We start from the raw sequence: 12,740 nt of genomic DNA, 5'->3' as shown, positions 1-12,740 counted from the left end.
CCAACCCACAGCAGGTCTCTTGACTTTTCATGCTCTCTGGCCTTCATGTGGAGGCATTAATCAAGCAAACATTTAAATGCAGTTATCATGTCTCATCATTTGACACTAACGTAAAATGAATGAATTAAGCATCCGCGGGAATGAGTAAGTTGCCTGCAGCAATAGTATAGTATAGTAATACACTAGTCATGCATGTGATAAGAGTCCAAATTGGAAACGTAGGCTATAAAGTGAAATACCAGCCAGTTTCCTCATCCACCCTCGCATGCTTGGCTGGTCCAGATGAGTACCTGCCAGGAGGCTGTGAACCTGTTTGAATGTGTAAATGTGTTTTTTGCCAAATTACTCACCTTCAATATGTGTATGGCTCCTCTTCAAAAGAGTCAGTCATTACCAACGTTTTGAGATTCAAATTGCACAAGTTGTACTGGTTCCCATTATGTACTTTTACTCATAGATATGCTGCATCAGATTTGATTATTCTCATTTCTAACACAAATCCATTAGTTTACACTCACTGCTCCCCCATTCTCTCTGTGTTGGTGTTTGAGGTAATTGATTATGGTTAGGATTAAATTTGCCCCAGTGGCATTGCTTCATCTCAATGGTCAAAGTAAAATTCAGTGTGGTCAGTCTTATGAAGAAATCAGTTTAAAATAAGATGGCACTAAGGCAGATATTTTATTAAAAAATAATAATAATTATTATTGTTGTTTTTAAATGTTATCTTTTTGACAAAACCATTATTTTTACCATATCATGACTAGCTATAAATCTGGCTTAACTGTATGTATTTAGTGTAAGGTGAATATAGGCTAACCAGTATGTAAGGCTTGTATGCGTAGGCACACAATAGGAAGACAAATGTCAGTTTCACTACTATGAATTAATGAGAAAACGGTAAGCAGAACAAAATAGAGGAACTGTCGTGGCATGTAACTCACTTTGCAGTCTTACGAAACTCCATTCTTCCTCGTTCACACTTTGTCCTTTTTCCTTTAGCCTACATCAATGGAGGTGACATTCTGTAAAGATGTGTTGTATAGCAGTTTTTAGATGACCAGCATACTTTTATGCCCTTGTTTGCTTCTTTGTCAGAATAAAATCAGGAAAAGGCCAGTTGAATCAGCAGTCTTCAGCTAAAACGGGTATGGTTTAGGCATACTCTCTGACCATTCGGTCATGGTTTTCTCAGGGTGCTTTTGTTATAGTGGAAATGTTGGAAGAGATGAGATGGCAGTAGGGTTAGTTGGCCAAGTATACTGTATGTGTTTGTATCTTTGTGCTTGTGTGCTCTACTCCCACCAGGTCATCCTGGTCCAAGCTTAGTGACAACTTGGCTGTTTTCAACGGCCGTCCCTGAGATTAGCCATACACCATTATTAATAGCCTGTTACAAAGCTGATCTCACTGGCGGCTTTTCTTAATTAGGTCTCCACCTGGGCTTAAGGTAGATATCCAAAGCTAGAGGACTAATTTAGAAAACTGCCCCTCTAATCCAGCAGTCTAAATCTGATTCATTGTGAAGGTATTGATAGTGCTGTGTTTGAGTGACTGCCATTTAGCTGTTCTAATGATTCAGACTTAATTTATCTGGTTTTATTTTCTTTTTCTTTTTTATGCAAGTGTTGCACAAAACCCCATGGCATGTAATCTGGGTCTGCCTGCGATGTAATGGAAGCATGTGCATGTGGTGTTTGTTTCAAAGGTGTTTGTCATTTGTGAATCAGCGCTGTATCGTCGTCATTGGTTATGCTGAGGAAGTCAATGTTTCATGTTTTGAACCACATATGAGCCTCAAGTCTACTTTAGCTACATCCGCTCTGCTGCTTGTCCTAACAACTGGCAAGAGCCAGTGTCCCCATGAACATGAGGATGTTGAATATAAAAGCATATTTTATAAGTGTACTGTGTATGATTGCAATCGCATGTGCTTATTTAGATTAGCTTTACTGAGTCAGCTTCAGTCAACTTAACCCTTACTTTTGTTAGTTGTCCCCCCTTGTTTGATTAAGTGAAATTTACTTAGGAATTATGAATTTTTAGCTTTTCAGAGTGGACAGAGTCTAGGACTGCCACTTGAGTATTGCACTGAATTAGCAAAGTAAATCTTTTTTCAAGATCTTTTTGTTTTTTTTAAAGAATTTTCAAAACCCCTTAAGTACAGTACATCTGTTAAAATGTCATGTTGTTCACTTCTTTGGTCAAGCATACCTGTAAGAATAATGTGTATATAACTGTAGACTGGAAGGAGCTATAGAAGTAGAGAAATGTTATTGGATAGTATTGGTGCGAGTTGTCCAAAGCCTGTGTCATTGATGTGCCAATGATGGTGTACATATATTTAGTTTCCCTTTTTAACTTGGGAAAGACTGCTGTTGTTTTGATGCCAGTCAAGATAGTAACAATGATCTTCTCTTGGTGCTGCAGGTGAAGCTAAGAACCTAGGTCCAGTCTCAGGTCCAAATCGACAAAGGGATCTCTGCACCTTTTGCACCATAAGTCTGGATCAGGAGGAGGTGTTCCGCACCAAGGTGTTTGACAAAAGTGTCAGGTAAGCAAGGTTACCCCTGCGTCTTATTTCAATTTACTGTACAGTAAGGCGATTGTGAATGTGATTATGTTAACGTTACAGTAAACTGTCAACTTTCAATGTCACAACATTACATTTTTATTACATTTCATACCAAGTTACAACATGCATACTTAAGTTATATGAAATGCCACTGGACTTCCATAATGATTAAGATTTGTGCAAAAGTCCTTTTTCATGGTGGTAAATACCCAAGCAGTAAGAGGCCTATATTTTCATTTTAATGAAGCATATCTAGCCTATTTATTATTTGCTCTGATTTTGAGAATAGGACTAGCTGTCTTCTAGTTTTTACATATTCAAATATTAAAGTTTTATTGAAGAGCGCTTTCAATATCTTTCTTAAAATGGGTAGGATGCTAGTATTGGGCAAACTAAATACTACTTTATTTGACAAATGAAGAGCAGTAAAAAAAAGGCAATACAATATGAAACAAACAAAAGACTGTAGAGGTCTTAGAAAGTGTTGTGTAAAGTGCAAAAAGTGTAGTTGAATATTATGAGAAGTATCAAAGTACTTAATGATTTGTTTCCCGGACAGTGTGAAAACTTAAAGTGATTCAGGAGGAGAAATGATTGCAGCGTTTCAGGGTCTTTCAGGGTTTTAGCATGTCTAGTCATTGCACACCTCGTCTATAGCAAGTTATGTTGGCTAGACAAGACATCAAAACATCCTTGTGTTTATATGCGGGCAAAGTTTCGGGTTCAGTGTCTTATACTGAATGTGCCATTTCCTCCTCAGTTCATTTGTCAGCCTTTTCTAATGTATTGGATGTGTAGTTTACAATCAATGATTACATCAAACCTTCACAACTTGACAAATGGGGGCGATTTGCTGCCATTCTTTTAAATGTTGTATATCATATTTTGAAAGCCTTTTTAGTTGTTGACTGTTCATCTGTTGGGACTTTGGAGGCCATTTGTCCTTTTTTGACACTGCTTTGCTAATTTACTTCATAATTGATAGATGGAAGTAATCATCTGTTTTAGCTGTAGTAATATTAATCTAGAATGATGCAAATCAGTTAGGGATGGCTAGAAAAAAAGGTAATGCCTCTAAACACTGGAATTTCCTGTAAATGTAACCTGTATTTGTTAGGCAATGTTTATTCAAGTGCCATGATTACCACAATGAATACCAAGATAATGTGCAACAACCCATTTCAGAAATGACGTTTATTAAGTTATGCTCATATGGATTGATTCTATCACTGTTGGCTGTTATTGTTTGCGCAATTTACAGTTTGTTTTAAGTTGAATTGAAGTCAAAGAAAAGGGAAATATCTTGTTGAGATAATCTCTCATGTGAAAACAGTTCTACTAAACTCTGAACCATTTTTCACTAACACAGTTTGTTGCAGGCCGATCATGTGAGAAATGTCCGGTTTGAAATTCAGTCATTTGATAACATCTTACAAACTGTCAATATGTGACTTAGAGCTGTATGTGTGCAGGGTACATTTTTAGCTGGGAAACATTAAATGTTTCAGACTGAAATAAGCTATTTTACCAATAGCTACATGTTCACAAGCAGTTTAGGTTTCTATCTACATCATTGCACATCTCACTGTAAACATGGGCCTGCCTTTTCTAGGTATTTCACAACAGCCCTTTTTTTTTTTTTTCTCCTGATTTCGGTGCTGTTCAAAAGGATTTTACAGTCTCTGGGGAAGTGTGTCCTCCCACGCTCTCCCCTGTCTTTCTCTCTGTGTCACTCTCAACTACCTTAGCCTCTGTTTAGCACATGTTAATAATCACTCAAATTTGGCCCACTGTTTTTTATTTGATGGTACTTGGCTCATGCCTGTTGCATGGGCTCCTGTTTCTAATGGTTTAAAGGCTATGCAAGCTGTAATTGCAGCTAATCCTTGGATAAAGCAGGCATGTTCAAGCAATTGTGGTCAAATGGTTATACCTAGCATTCTCACATTATTTAGAAGCTAGGGAGACAACAGAAAGAAAGGGAGTATAGTAGGTGTAAGTGTGTGTGCAGAATAGGGAGGGCACAAGTGCATAATTCCATGTGATGTTGAGGAGGATGCGTAGGTGTACACTGGATGTGTTGGCAAAACCCAGTGCGGAAGTGTCAGGCAAGATATTTCACCATCAAAGATGCATACATTGTAGAGGGAGGCATGAGTACAGGTATTCAAGAGTAACAGGACCACATTCCTTCAAACGAGCAGGGAATATTTATACAGATATTCTTGTTTAGAAGGCTAATTTCCTAGTCGTGATTCAAATTTTAAAAACTGAGAAAGTGGAAGCATAATGCATTAAGGCACATGACCCATAAACTCCAGTAATGTTTGACAGGCAAAGTTACTTTTTTTATTATAATGGCAGACTTATTATTTTTAAAGATTTTTTGTAATGGAATCTGTAATTGAAAGGGCCATGTTCAAAATAACAGCAGTGTTGTGTTCACTTAGTGAGGTGATTGATTCTGTGAAGACACAGGCATCAATTATGGCCCATATTGAAGGAAGGAAACAAATGTTGTGCATGCTGGTTATAGTGCATTTCACACTGAAATACTCAGCAAAATGGGTCGTTCCAGTCATTGCTCTGAGGAACAGCGGACTTTGATTAAAAAGTTTATTGGCGAGGGGAAAACATATAAAGAAGTGCAAATAACTATAGGCTGCTCAGCCAAAATGATTTCAAATGGCATCCAAAGCCTGAAAGATGTGGGGAAAAAACAGTCAACTACCATTCGAATGGATCGAAGAATAGCCAAAATGGCAAAGGCTCAACCAATGATCAGCTCCAGGAAAATCAAAGAAGACTTAAAGTTACCTGTGTGTACTGTTACGATCAGAAGAAGGCTATGTGAAGCAAAGCTATCAGCTAGAAGCCACCGCAAATCCCATTGCCGGAAAAAAGACATGTACTGAATAGGTTGAAATTTGCCAAAGGACACATTGACTGGCCAAAGGAGAATTCTGTGGACTGATGAGAGCAAAATTGTTATTTTTGGGTCTAGGAGCCGCAGACGGTTTGTCCGACGACCCCCATGCACTGAATTCAAGCCACAGTACTGTGAAGATGGTAAAGCATGGTGGTGCAAAAATCATGTTATGGGGATGTTTCTCATACTGTGGTGTTGGGCCTATTTATCGCATACCAGGGATCATGGATCAGTTTTAATACATCAAAATACTGTTACTACATGTTGCCTTATGCTGAAGAGGAGATGCCTTTTTGAAATGGGTCTTTCAACAAGACAATGACCCAAACACACCAGTAAGCGAGCAAAGTCTGAGTGGCCAGCCCAATCCCCAGACCTCAATCCCATAGGTGACATCAAAAATGCTGTTTCTGAGGCAAAACCCAGTAATGCAGAGGAATTGTAGAATGTAGTTCAATCGTCCTGGGCTGGAATACCTGTTCACAGGTGCCAGAAGTTGGTCGACTCCATGCAACACAAATGTGAAGCAGTTCTCAGAACTAATGGTTATGCAACTAAATATTAGTGCAGTGATTCAAAGTAAAGCAAATCCTTGAGACATTTTTCAGAAATAAATTAAATGTTTGAGTTTGTAAAGAAAAATCCAAATACTGTTATTTTTTTAACAGCCTGATATTTCTTTTTCTTCACTTTCTATAAAGGTATAACCCAAACATGATCAATTTTGGTCATGTTTTGATTTAGAATTGAATGTGCAGTGTTCCCAATGCATTGATATTATGGAATTAAAAGCTATTCAAAGGATTTTGAACATTATTCACTTTTTTAAATCACACTGCTATTATTGTGAACACAACTGTACATCCAGGTACTGCTTAACCTACAATCGGTTGTGTCATATCAAGCTCTCTACCTGGCGGTCTTGGTTGTGAGGCAGCCATGTTGGCAGCACTGAGTGACACAGATGCTTGGGCCCTCTGTGTTATGCCCGTGCTGATCTGGCTAGATCTAACCACTTTGTTGCTAAACTAGGAAATACGGTATTATAGCACATGCTGTTTTAATGGTTGGATTTTGCATTGTGTCCCCGTGTCTGCAATGGGTTTCTTCCGGGTGCCCAGGTTTCCTCCCACATTCTAAAGTCATGCAAGTTAAATTTGCCCGTGAGTGTGAATGTGTCTTTCTATGTAGCCCTATAGTGGACTAGCAACCTGTCCAGGTTGTACCCGGACTCCCAATATGACTGGATACTTTGCTGAACACAGTATTGATAGAATATTTTTCTGATATTGATGTCGACATGACAAATATATGCTAAATTACTTCTAAAATAATCAAATTGTTTAATGCAATGTTCTGCTATGAATTACATTGTAATTAAGATAGATAGATAGAGCTATGAAATTACAAATATATAAAATACATGAAGTGACTTTTTGCAGCGTGCAACACTCCTACCAATTTCAAACTGATTGCATCACTTGCATTATGTTATGTATTAAATGCCATCAGCAGATACTATAAGTCACTGTCTTGATCTGTCCAGGCAATTTCAAAAACTGATTGATGCTCATAGTGTAGATGCCTTTTCTCATTAAAGCCTAAAAGCACTTTATATAGGTTTATTTGTATTTTTAGTAGGTGAAATAAATTGCATTTTCAACTTTCGGACTGAACAAAATGAATATGGTGATTTCATTTTTATTTTCCAGTGTAGTGTACATTCAAAAAATAAATTTAGTCTTAAATCCGATACCACTGGTGTTGCACCCAGTCAAGAATCAAACCTCAAGCTTAACAAATCATTAATTAAGCCTACACCTATGTGTCACGGCTCGAATCAGGCTATAACCACTTATCTGGTCACAGTTTATCACACATTACACCACCTACTACACACATTCTCCCTCACATTGTTACACACTGCTTTTCTCCCCAAAAGATGCAACCTTGTTTGTTAATTTAAACCTCTGCCCTTATTTACAGCCCTTTCTATGGAGAGGATTTCTACTTTGAGATCCCAAGACCATTTCAGTGTTTATCCTTCTATGTTTATGCCAAGAGTGTTTTTCAAAGGGACCTACCTGTTGGTAAGTTGCATTAAGTAAAACTCTTACACATTCATATTTTCTCATCTGAGTGGAAGAATTGGAAGTTTGATGTGTGTTTGTGTCTTAACAGGCAAGGTGTCAATCCGGAAGGATGACCTGTGTAAATACAGTGGGAAGGAGCACTGGTTTAGCCTTCATCCGGTAGATCCAAACTCAGAAGTCCAGGTAATGATTAAATGATTCACAAATATAACTAAAAAATGTGTCTCAATCTATAGCCTATCTAATCTTGAATTTAATATAAAACACATTGGGTTCGACTTTGAATTACACATGCTTGGAAGTTACCACCTAAGTTATTGGTAGTGAGCCTGCACCACTCACTTCAGGCTCAGAGGATGTTTCACAACTTGCAGCACCCCAACACAACAAGCAGGACATTTACTTGCATGTAGTCTAAAATTTGCATACAGATAAGATCATTTCCATGTCTAAAGAGGTTTAATAGTCTCGGTCCAAGCTGTCGTGTTTTTACCGTTTGAAAACCTGAAATGCCACTCCTGTAACTAGATAGGTAGACCACTGTCATTGTGATGAATTAATTATTTTTGCCACCTGCCAGATTTGAATTTGACCAAAACTAATAAAACTGTACTGCCACGTCGTGTTTCAAAAAGTCTTGATAAAATTCATCAAGAAAAATCGTTTTTTTATCATGCAAATGTTACTGGTCTGTTGTTGTGACTGCATACAAGATGTTTACGTAGAATTTGCATACTCCCTAAATCCATGTTGTCATTGTTTTATATAACCAATCTGTCAACCTGCCCAAAGAGGAAATATTCTGATGAAGTCAATACTCTGAGGGTTGCAAAGTTAACGGCTAATGCCATTGAGTTTTCTGAGTATTTGATAGACCCATTTTGTTGTTTTTAATTAATATTTTTTAGAGTTGCTTGCAGCTGGCTAAAGTAGTTAGCTTGCTGCTGTAGCACTCACTTATAATTATGATGCTATTGTCTTGACTTATGACGTGTTTTTGGTCCAATGTCTGCCTTACATGGTGAAACTTTTTTTTTTTTTTTTTTTTTGCCTTACAGCATTTTATTTTACTTTTTTTCAGGGTGCAGTTGGAGCTTCTGTCACATATATGCCATGCATGTGATGTGGAGCGTTCTATTTTCAACTGTACATTTCTTTGATCTAATACTTTTTGTGGTCTGGTTGTTTTGGGTGAAACTACACCACATTACCACTTTTGTGCTGCTGTAGCTAACGTGTTGACTCTAGCTGCCATTAGCCCACGCCAGCCTATTCTGGGTATGTGCTGCTACACTGATTCACTAACAAGTAGACACTTTCAACTGCAAAGTTACATCAGTGAGTGATGGAGGTGTTGTTGCAATGCCTTTCTGGCTTGGTCTGTAGTCAAACAGGGGCAGTGTATGTATCCTTTGAGCAGTGTTAGCTTCTTTTCCAGTGAACCTGTTCAAGTTGAGTGCAATGGCAGGACAAACGATACACCTTTCTTTTTTTTCTTTCTTTTTTTTAGCATTTTCATTACTCATTAAAAGAGAGGATAAGTAGTTGTAAAGCTAGCGTTAATTTGATGATGATATTGGCTCATTTTGGCTCCTTGCAAAGTAGTAAGTATTATATTAGCTAAAAGGCCTATCTTGCATCAGAAAGAACTACTAGCCATCTCAGCCAAGTGCTGAATTGCAGAGACAGAGTGCAAGTGTGTGGGTGTTTTGTTTAGCTCTCTCTCTCTCTCTCTCTCTTCCTCTCTCACTCGCTATCTCTCGCTCACTTTTGCTCTCTCTCTGACACTTCCGAAGGCGAGACCGGCAGCCTTCACCACATCCGACCCCGTAAAGATCTTTTATGAGTGATGACAAAATTCACAGCTGCTTTCCCTCTTGTCACACATGGTACCTCCATTAACCTAAAACAACATGAAACATGAGGTTGAGCTGGGCCACATGTCAAGGACTAGGCCTAGAAAATAAAAATACAGTGAGAGAAATGGGCAACTTGTTTCAAACAAAATGCTATGAAAATATTTATATATTTAGTAAAATGAATAGAATATTAGCATTTAGTGATTAGGTGAAGGAGTTTGATGTGTTCATTTTCTCACAAGCACATACTTCAGCCCACATTTTAATCTCAATTGACAACCCACATATTAATTTGGCATTCAACTTGAAACTTTTTGTACGACTTGTGCCCTTGTGTAAGACTGAGATGTCATGTTTTGAGTAATTTATAACCTCTCATCAGTCACTCCTCTCCTCATGTTCAACAGGGTAAGGTTCACTTGGAAATGCGATTGAATGAAGTGATCACAGACAACGGTTCAGTAGGTCAACACTTACTAGTCCGGTGAGTACCTAGATTCCCTTGTCAGTCGAGTGAGGTCTGATCCAATAAGTTGTCTTATACTGGTTTGCAGGGAATTTGAAATCAATGAAGAATTTAAAAGCTGAGAATTGAACCAAATGAGGTGTGAGAGGTGAGTTTTATTTATACAACACTTTAAAAACAAAAAAGTGCTTTTACATAAGAGTATCGGGTATACATGTATGCACATGTAACACTGACAGAATAGGCTACATTCACGTCATTCATCATAATAGGGAAATTCAAAGGCAAATTAGACTTATTGTTTGGACCCTTGTTTAGCCTAGGATAACCATTATCTCAGACTATTTTCTTTTAGTTGTGTGGTTTGATGGGCATCTCATTGTCCTTAACAGACTAAAAGGCCAAGGGAGTCTTTGTCCACATTATTCCAGAAATAAACAAAGTGTATTGTAGCTGTGGTTCAGAGGCAATAACAACTACTATAGTTCACTGGCGCAAAAACACTTCCTCTTCTCTTCTGAGCTGCAGAGACTAGAGCCAGTCAAATGATTTCCAGTTGTATACATTTTCTTTATTATGGGCATACGTTTAAAACATCCAAAATTATATTGTGGAAAACTGTAAGAAATGCTCTATTTGTGCTCTGCCTGATACTGTGGCCAAATTGGAAACCCTTCTTCTCACTAGTTCAGAGGGTATATGAGAAAGAAATTTGTTTAAAGTAGTTATCAGAAAGGATTCATTGAGAAAATCATATTCTTTCATTTAATCTTAGCTTTCAGTGGGTTGTTTTTAGGTTTACCTTTTATTTCCCGGCTGTACACTTGACATCAAAAAGCCGTCACTGTTTCCAGTTCAAGACATGGCTGGATGGTCTGCTCAAAAAGAAAGCATTCATTCAAGGATTAGGTTGACCATGTAAGCACTCGCATATACATACAATTTTGTGTGTGCGTGTCAGACCTCATGCTGTTTACGTATGTTGTTTTGCATCCCCCATTCATACTTGGAGAGCAGGGTAATGAGGAGGAAGTAATGGCATCTGAGCAGGAAGCCTGCGCTTCTCACACTGCAACCGCTGTGGTTTTCTGCTGCCGTCACTGTATCTCTCAGATTGTTTGCTTAAACTGTCACCTGCTCACTGTCAGCTCAAATCATATCTGCATTGATGATGATGCTTTTTACTTACATCAGCCTGACTAGACATGGTAGCAAGGTGTCAAGCCTATCATATGCACACTTCTAGTTATCTAGTCCGTGTGATGATTAGTCACCAGAGAGGTCTGAGCACAGTGAGATGGGGTTAAGAGATAAAAGGGAGACTATAGGGAATATTGTCATGACACCCTGGAAGGTGATACACAAACATCCTGACATTTGCTCTGCTGGCTTTTCCCTCTGGCCCTCACTTAGTGACGGGCTGAATTCATTCTTATTCTCTGGTGACTTCTGCTTAGCAGACACATCCTGTTTAGGGTGCCTGCAGTGTCTGTTTGTTGTCACCTGAAACACCTGTGAAAAAAGCAGTGGTCACTGTGTGACACAAGCCAAACATGAATGCAAAGCACTTCTTTTAAATGTAATGCCACTTGATCAAGATGCAATGTAATTGGATTTTTTTGGTATATTACCTGAGGGCAACACATCAATACAAAACTTGATTTTAACATTTATATGTCTGTTTTTAAAAGTTATACATGTCTATTAAATTTGTGCTTGGAAACCACCATTGTTTCTGAAATAGTTGTGTCCCATTGTAATATGAACGTTATTTAATTTGTAAGTGTCAGGTTTTGAGTAAACCTCTTTTAATACTTGGTGCCGTGATAATGCAGACTGTAGAGGGTTAATAGCAATAGTGTTTCCACTTAGGCATCTGTTGAACCAACAAGAAGTTATTTACTATTTATGTTCCCAAGACACGGTGTTGACAGTGTTGAAAGCTAATCTCTCCCAAGGTCTGGGTCACTTTAAAGTCTGTCAATTCATAATTGCTTGAAATATTTAAACGTTTCAGAGTAGTATATTGATAACCACTGTGCTGCTAAACTATGTAAATGAAAAATATCTCTATTACTTCAACAGATGATAATTATGTAAATTAACACGGTACTAAAATCTTGTTCATGTTGTGTCCCTGCACAGTAATTGTATTAATTATGTCCCTCGCTATTTCTTTGTGACCTCTTCCAGGATAATAGAGTGCCAGGGACTGCCTTTGATCAGTGGGCAGAACTGTGACCCCTATGCCACAGTGTCACTCGTTGGACCTGCCAGGTAACTTTGTGAATGACTCGCTTAATGGAAACTAAACTACAACTAAACTGGAATATCAGACCCACTCAGCAATGTACTGTAACCAGGGACCGACTATGTGGTGCCTTAAATGTTAAAGAGGCTATCTTTGATATTTTTATTATAACCGTGTATCAAATGACAATGTTAAAAATATGACAATGTGAAAGGGGTCGTAGTGAGTAATCTACAGAGAATTATCCCCTGAATCTGAAGCTCCTCTCAGCTTTATGTGTAAAGTGAGTTTAGTCCACAACTTTACTGTTTTGGTTCACTCTCACCGTTGTCATAGTGTCATTTTCAGCTGCAGCAGGCAGCTGCTTTCTGTGAACAAACTTTAAAAAACTACTGTACACTACCTGTTTAGCACCCAAATAGCAGACCGACACAGTGAGAAACCAGCTGGTAAACCTAGTCGAGCATTTAGCTGCTATAGAGTCAGATATTTCTTTTAGGAGTTGGTAGAGACCAAAAATGGAGCTAAAGGAGAGTGAATGTTGGTTATTCATCAGGTGGATGTGTA

The 12,740-nt window shown here is 38.2% G+C and overlaps 1 protein-coding gene across 1 annotated transcript in view; it reads left to right on the top strand.

Moving 5' to 3' along the window:
• The window catches only part of rasa2 (RAS p21 protein activator 2), a 31,052-nt gene that overhangs the window by 969 nt on the left and 17,343 nt on the right, over nt 1-12,740 (top strand). The window contains exons 2-6 of the mRNA XM_028573045.1: nt 2,431-2,554; nt 7,491-7,594; nt 7,686-7,780; nt 9,864-9,940; nt 12,116-12,199. Coding sequence (XP_028428846.1) covers nt 2,431-2,554; nt 7,491-7,594; nt 7,686-7,780; nt 9,864-9,940; nt 12,116-12,199 — 484 coding nt within the window. The remainder of the gene's footprint in view (nt 1-2,430; nt 2,555-7,490; nt 7,595-7,685; nt 7,781-9,863; nt 9,941-12,115; nt 12,200-12,740) is intronic.

Source organism: Perca flavescens, chromosome 3 (genome assembly GCF_004354835.1).
Source record: "Perca flavescens isolate YP-PL-M2 chromosome 3, PFLA_1.0, whole genome shotgun sequence".
In the NCBI taxonomy this organism is placed as follows: domain Eukaryota; kingdom Metazoa; phylum Chordata; class Actinopteri; order Perciformes; family Percidae; genus Perca; species Perca flavescens.
Note: the sequence above shows the minus strand (reverse complement) of the source record. Positions and strands in the feature narration are given on the sequence as shown.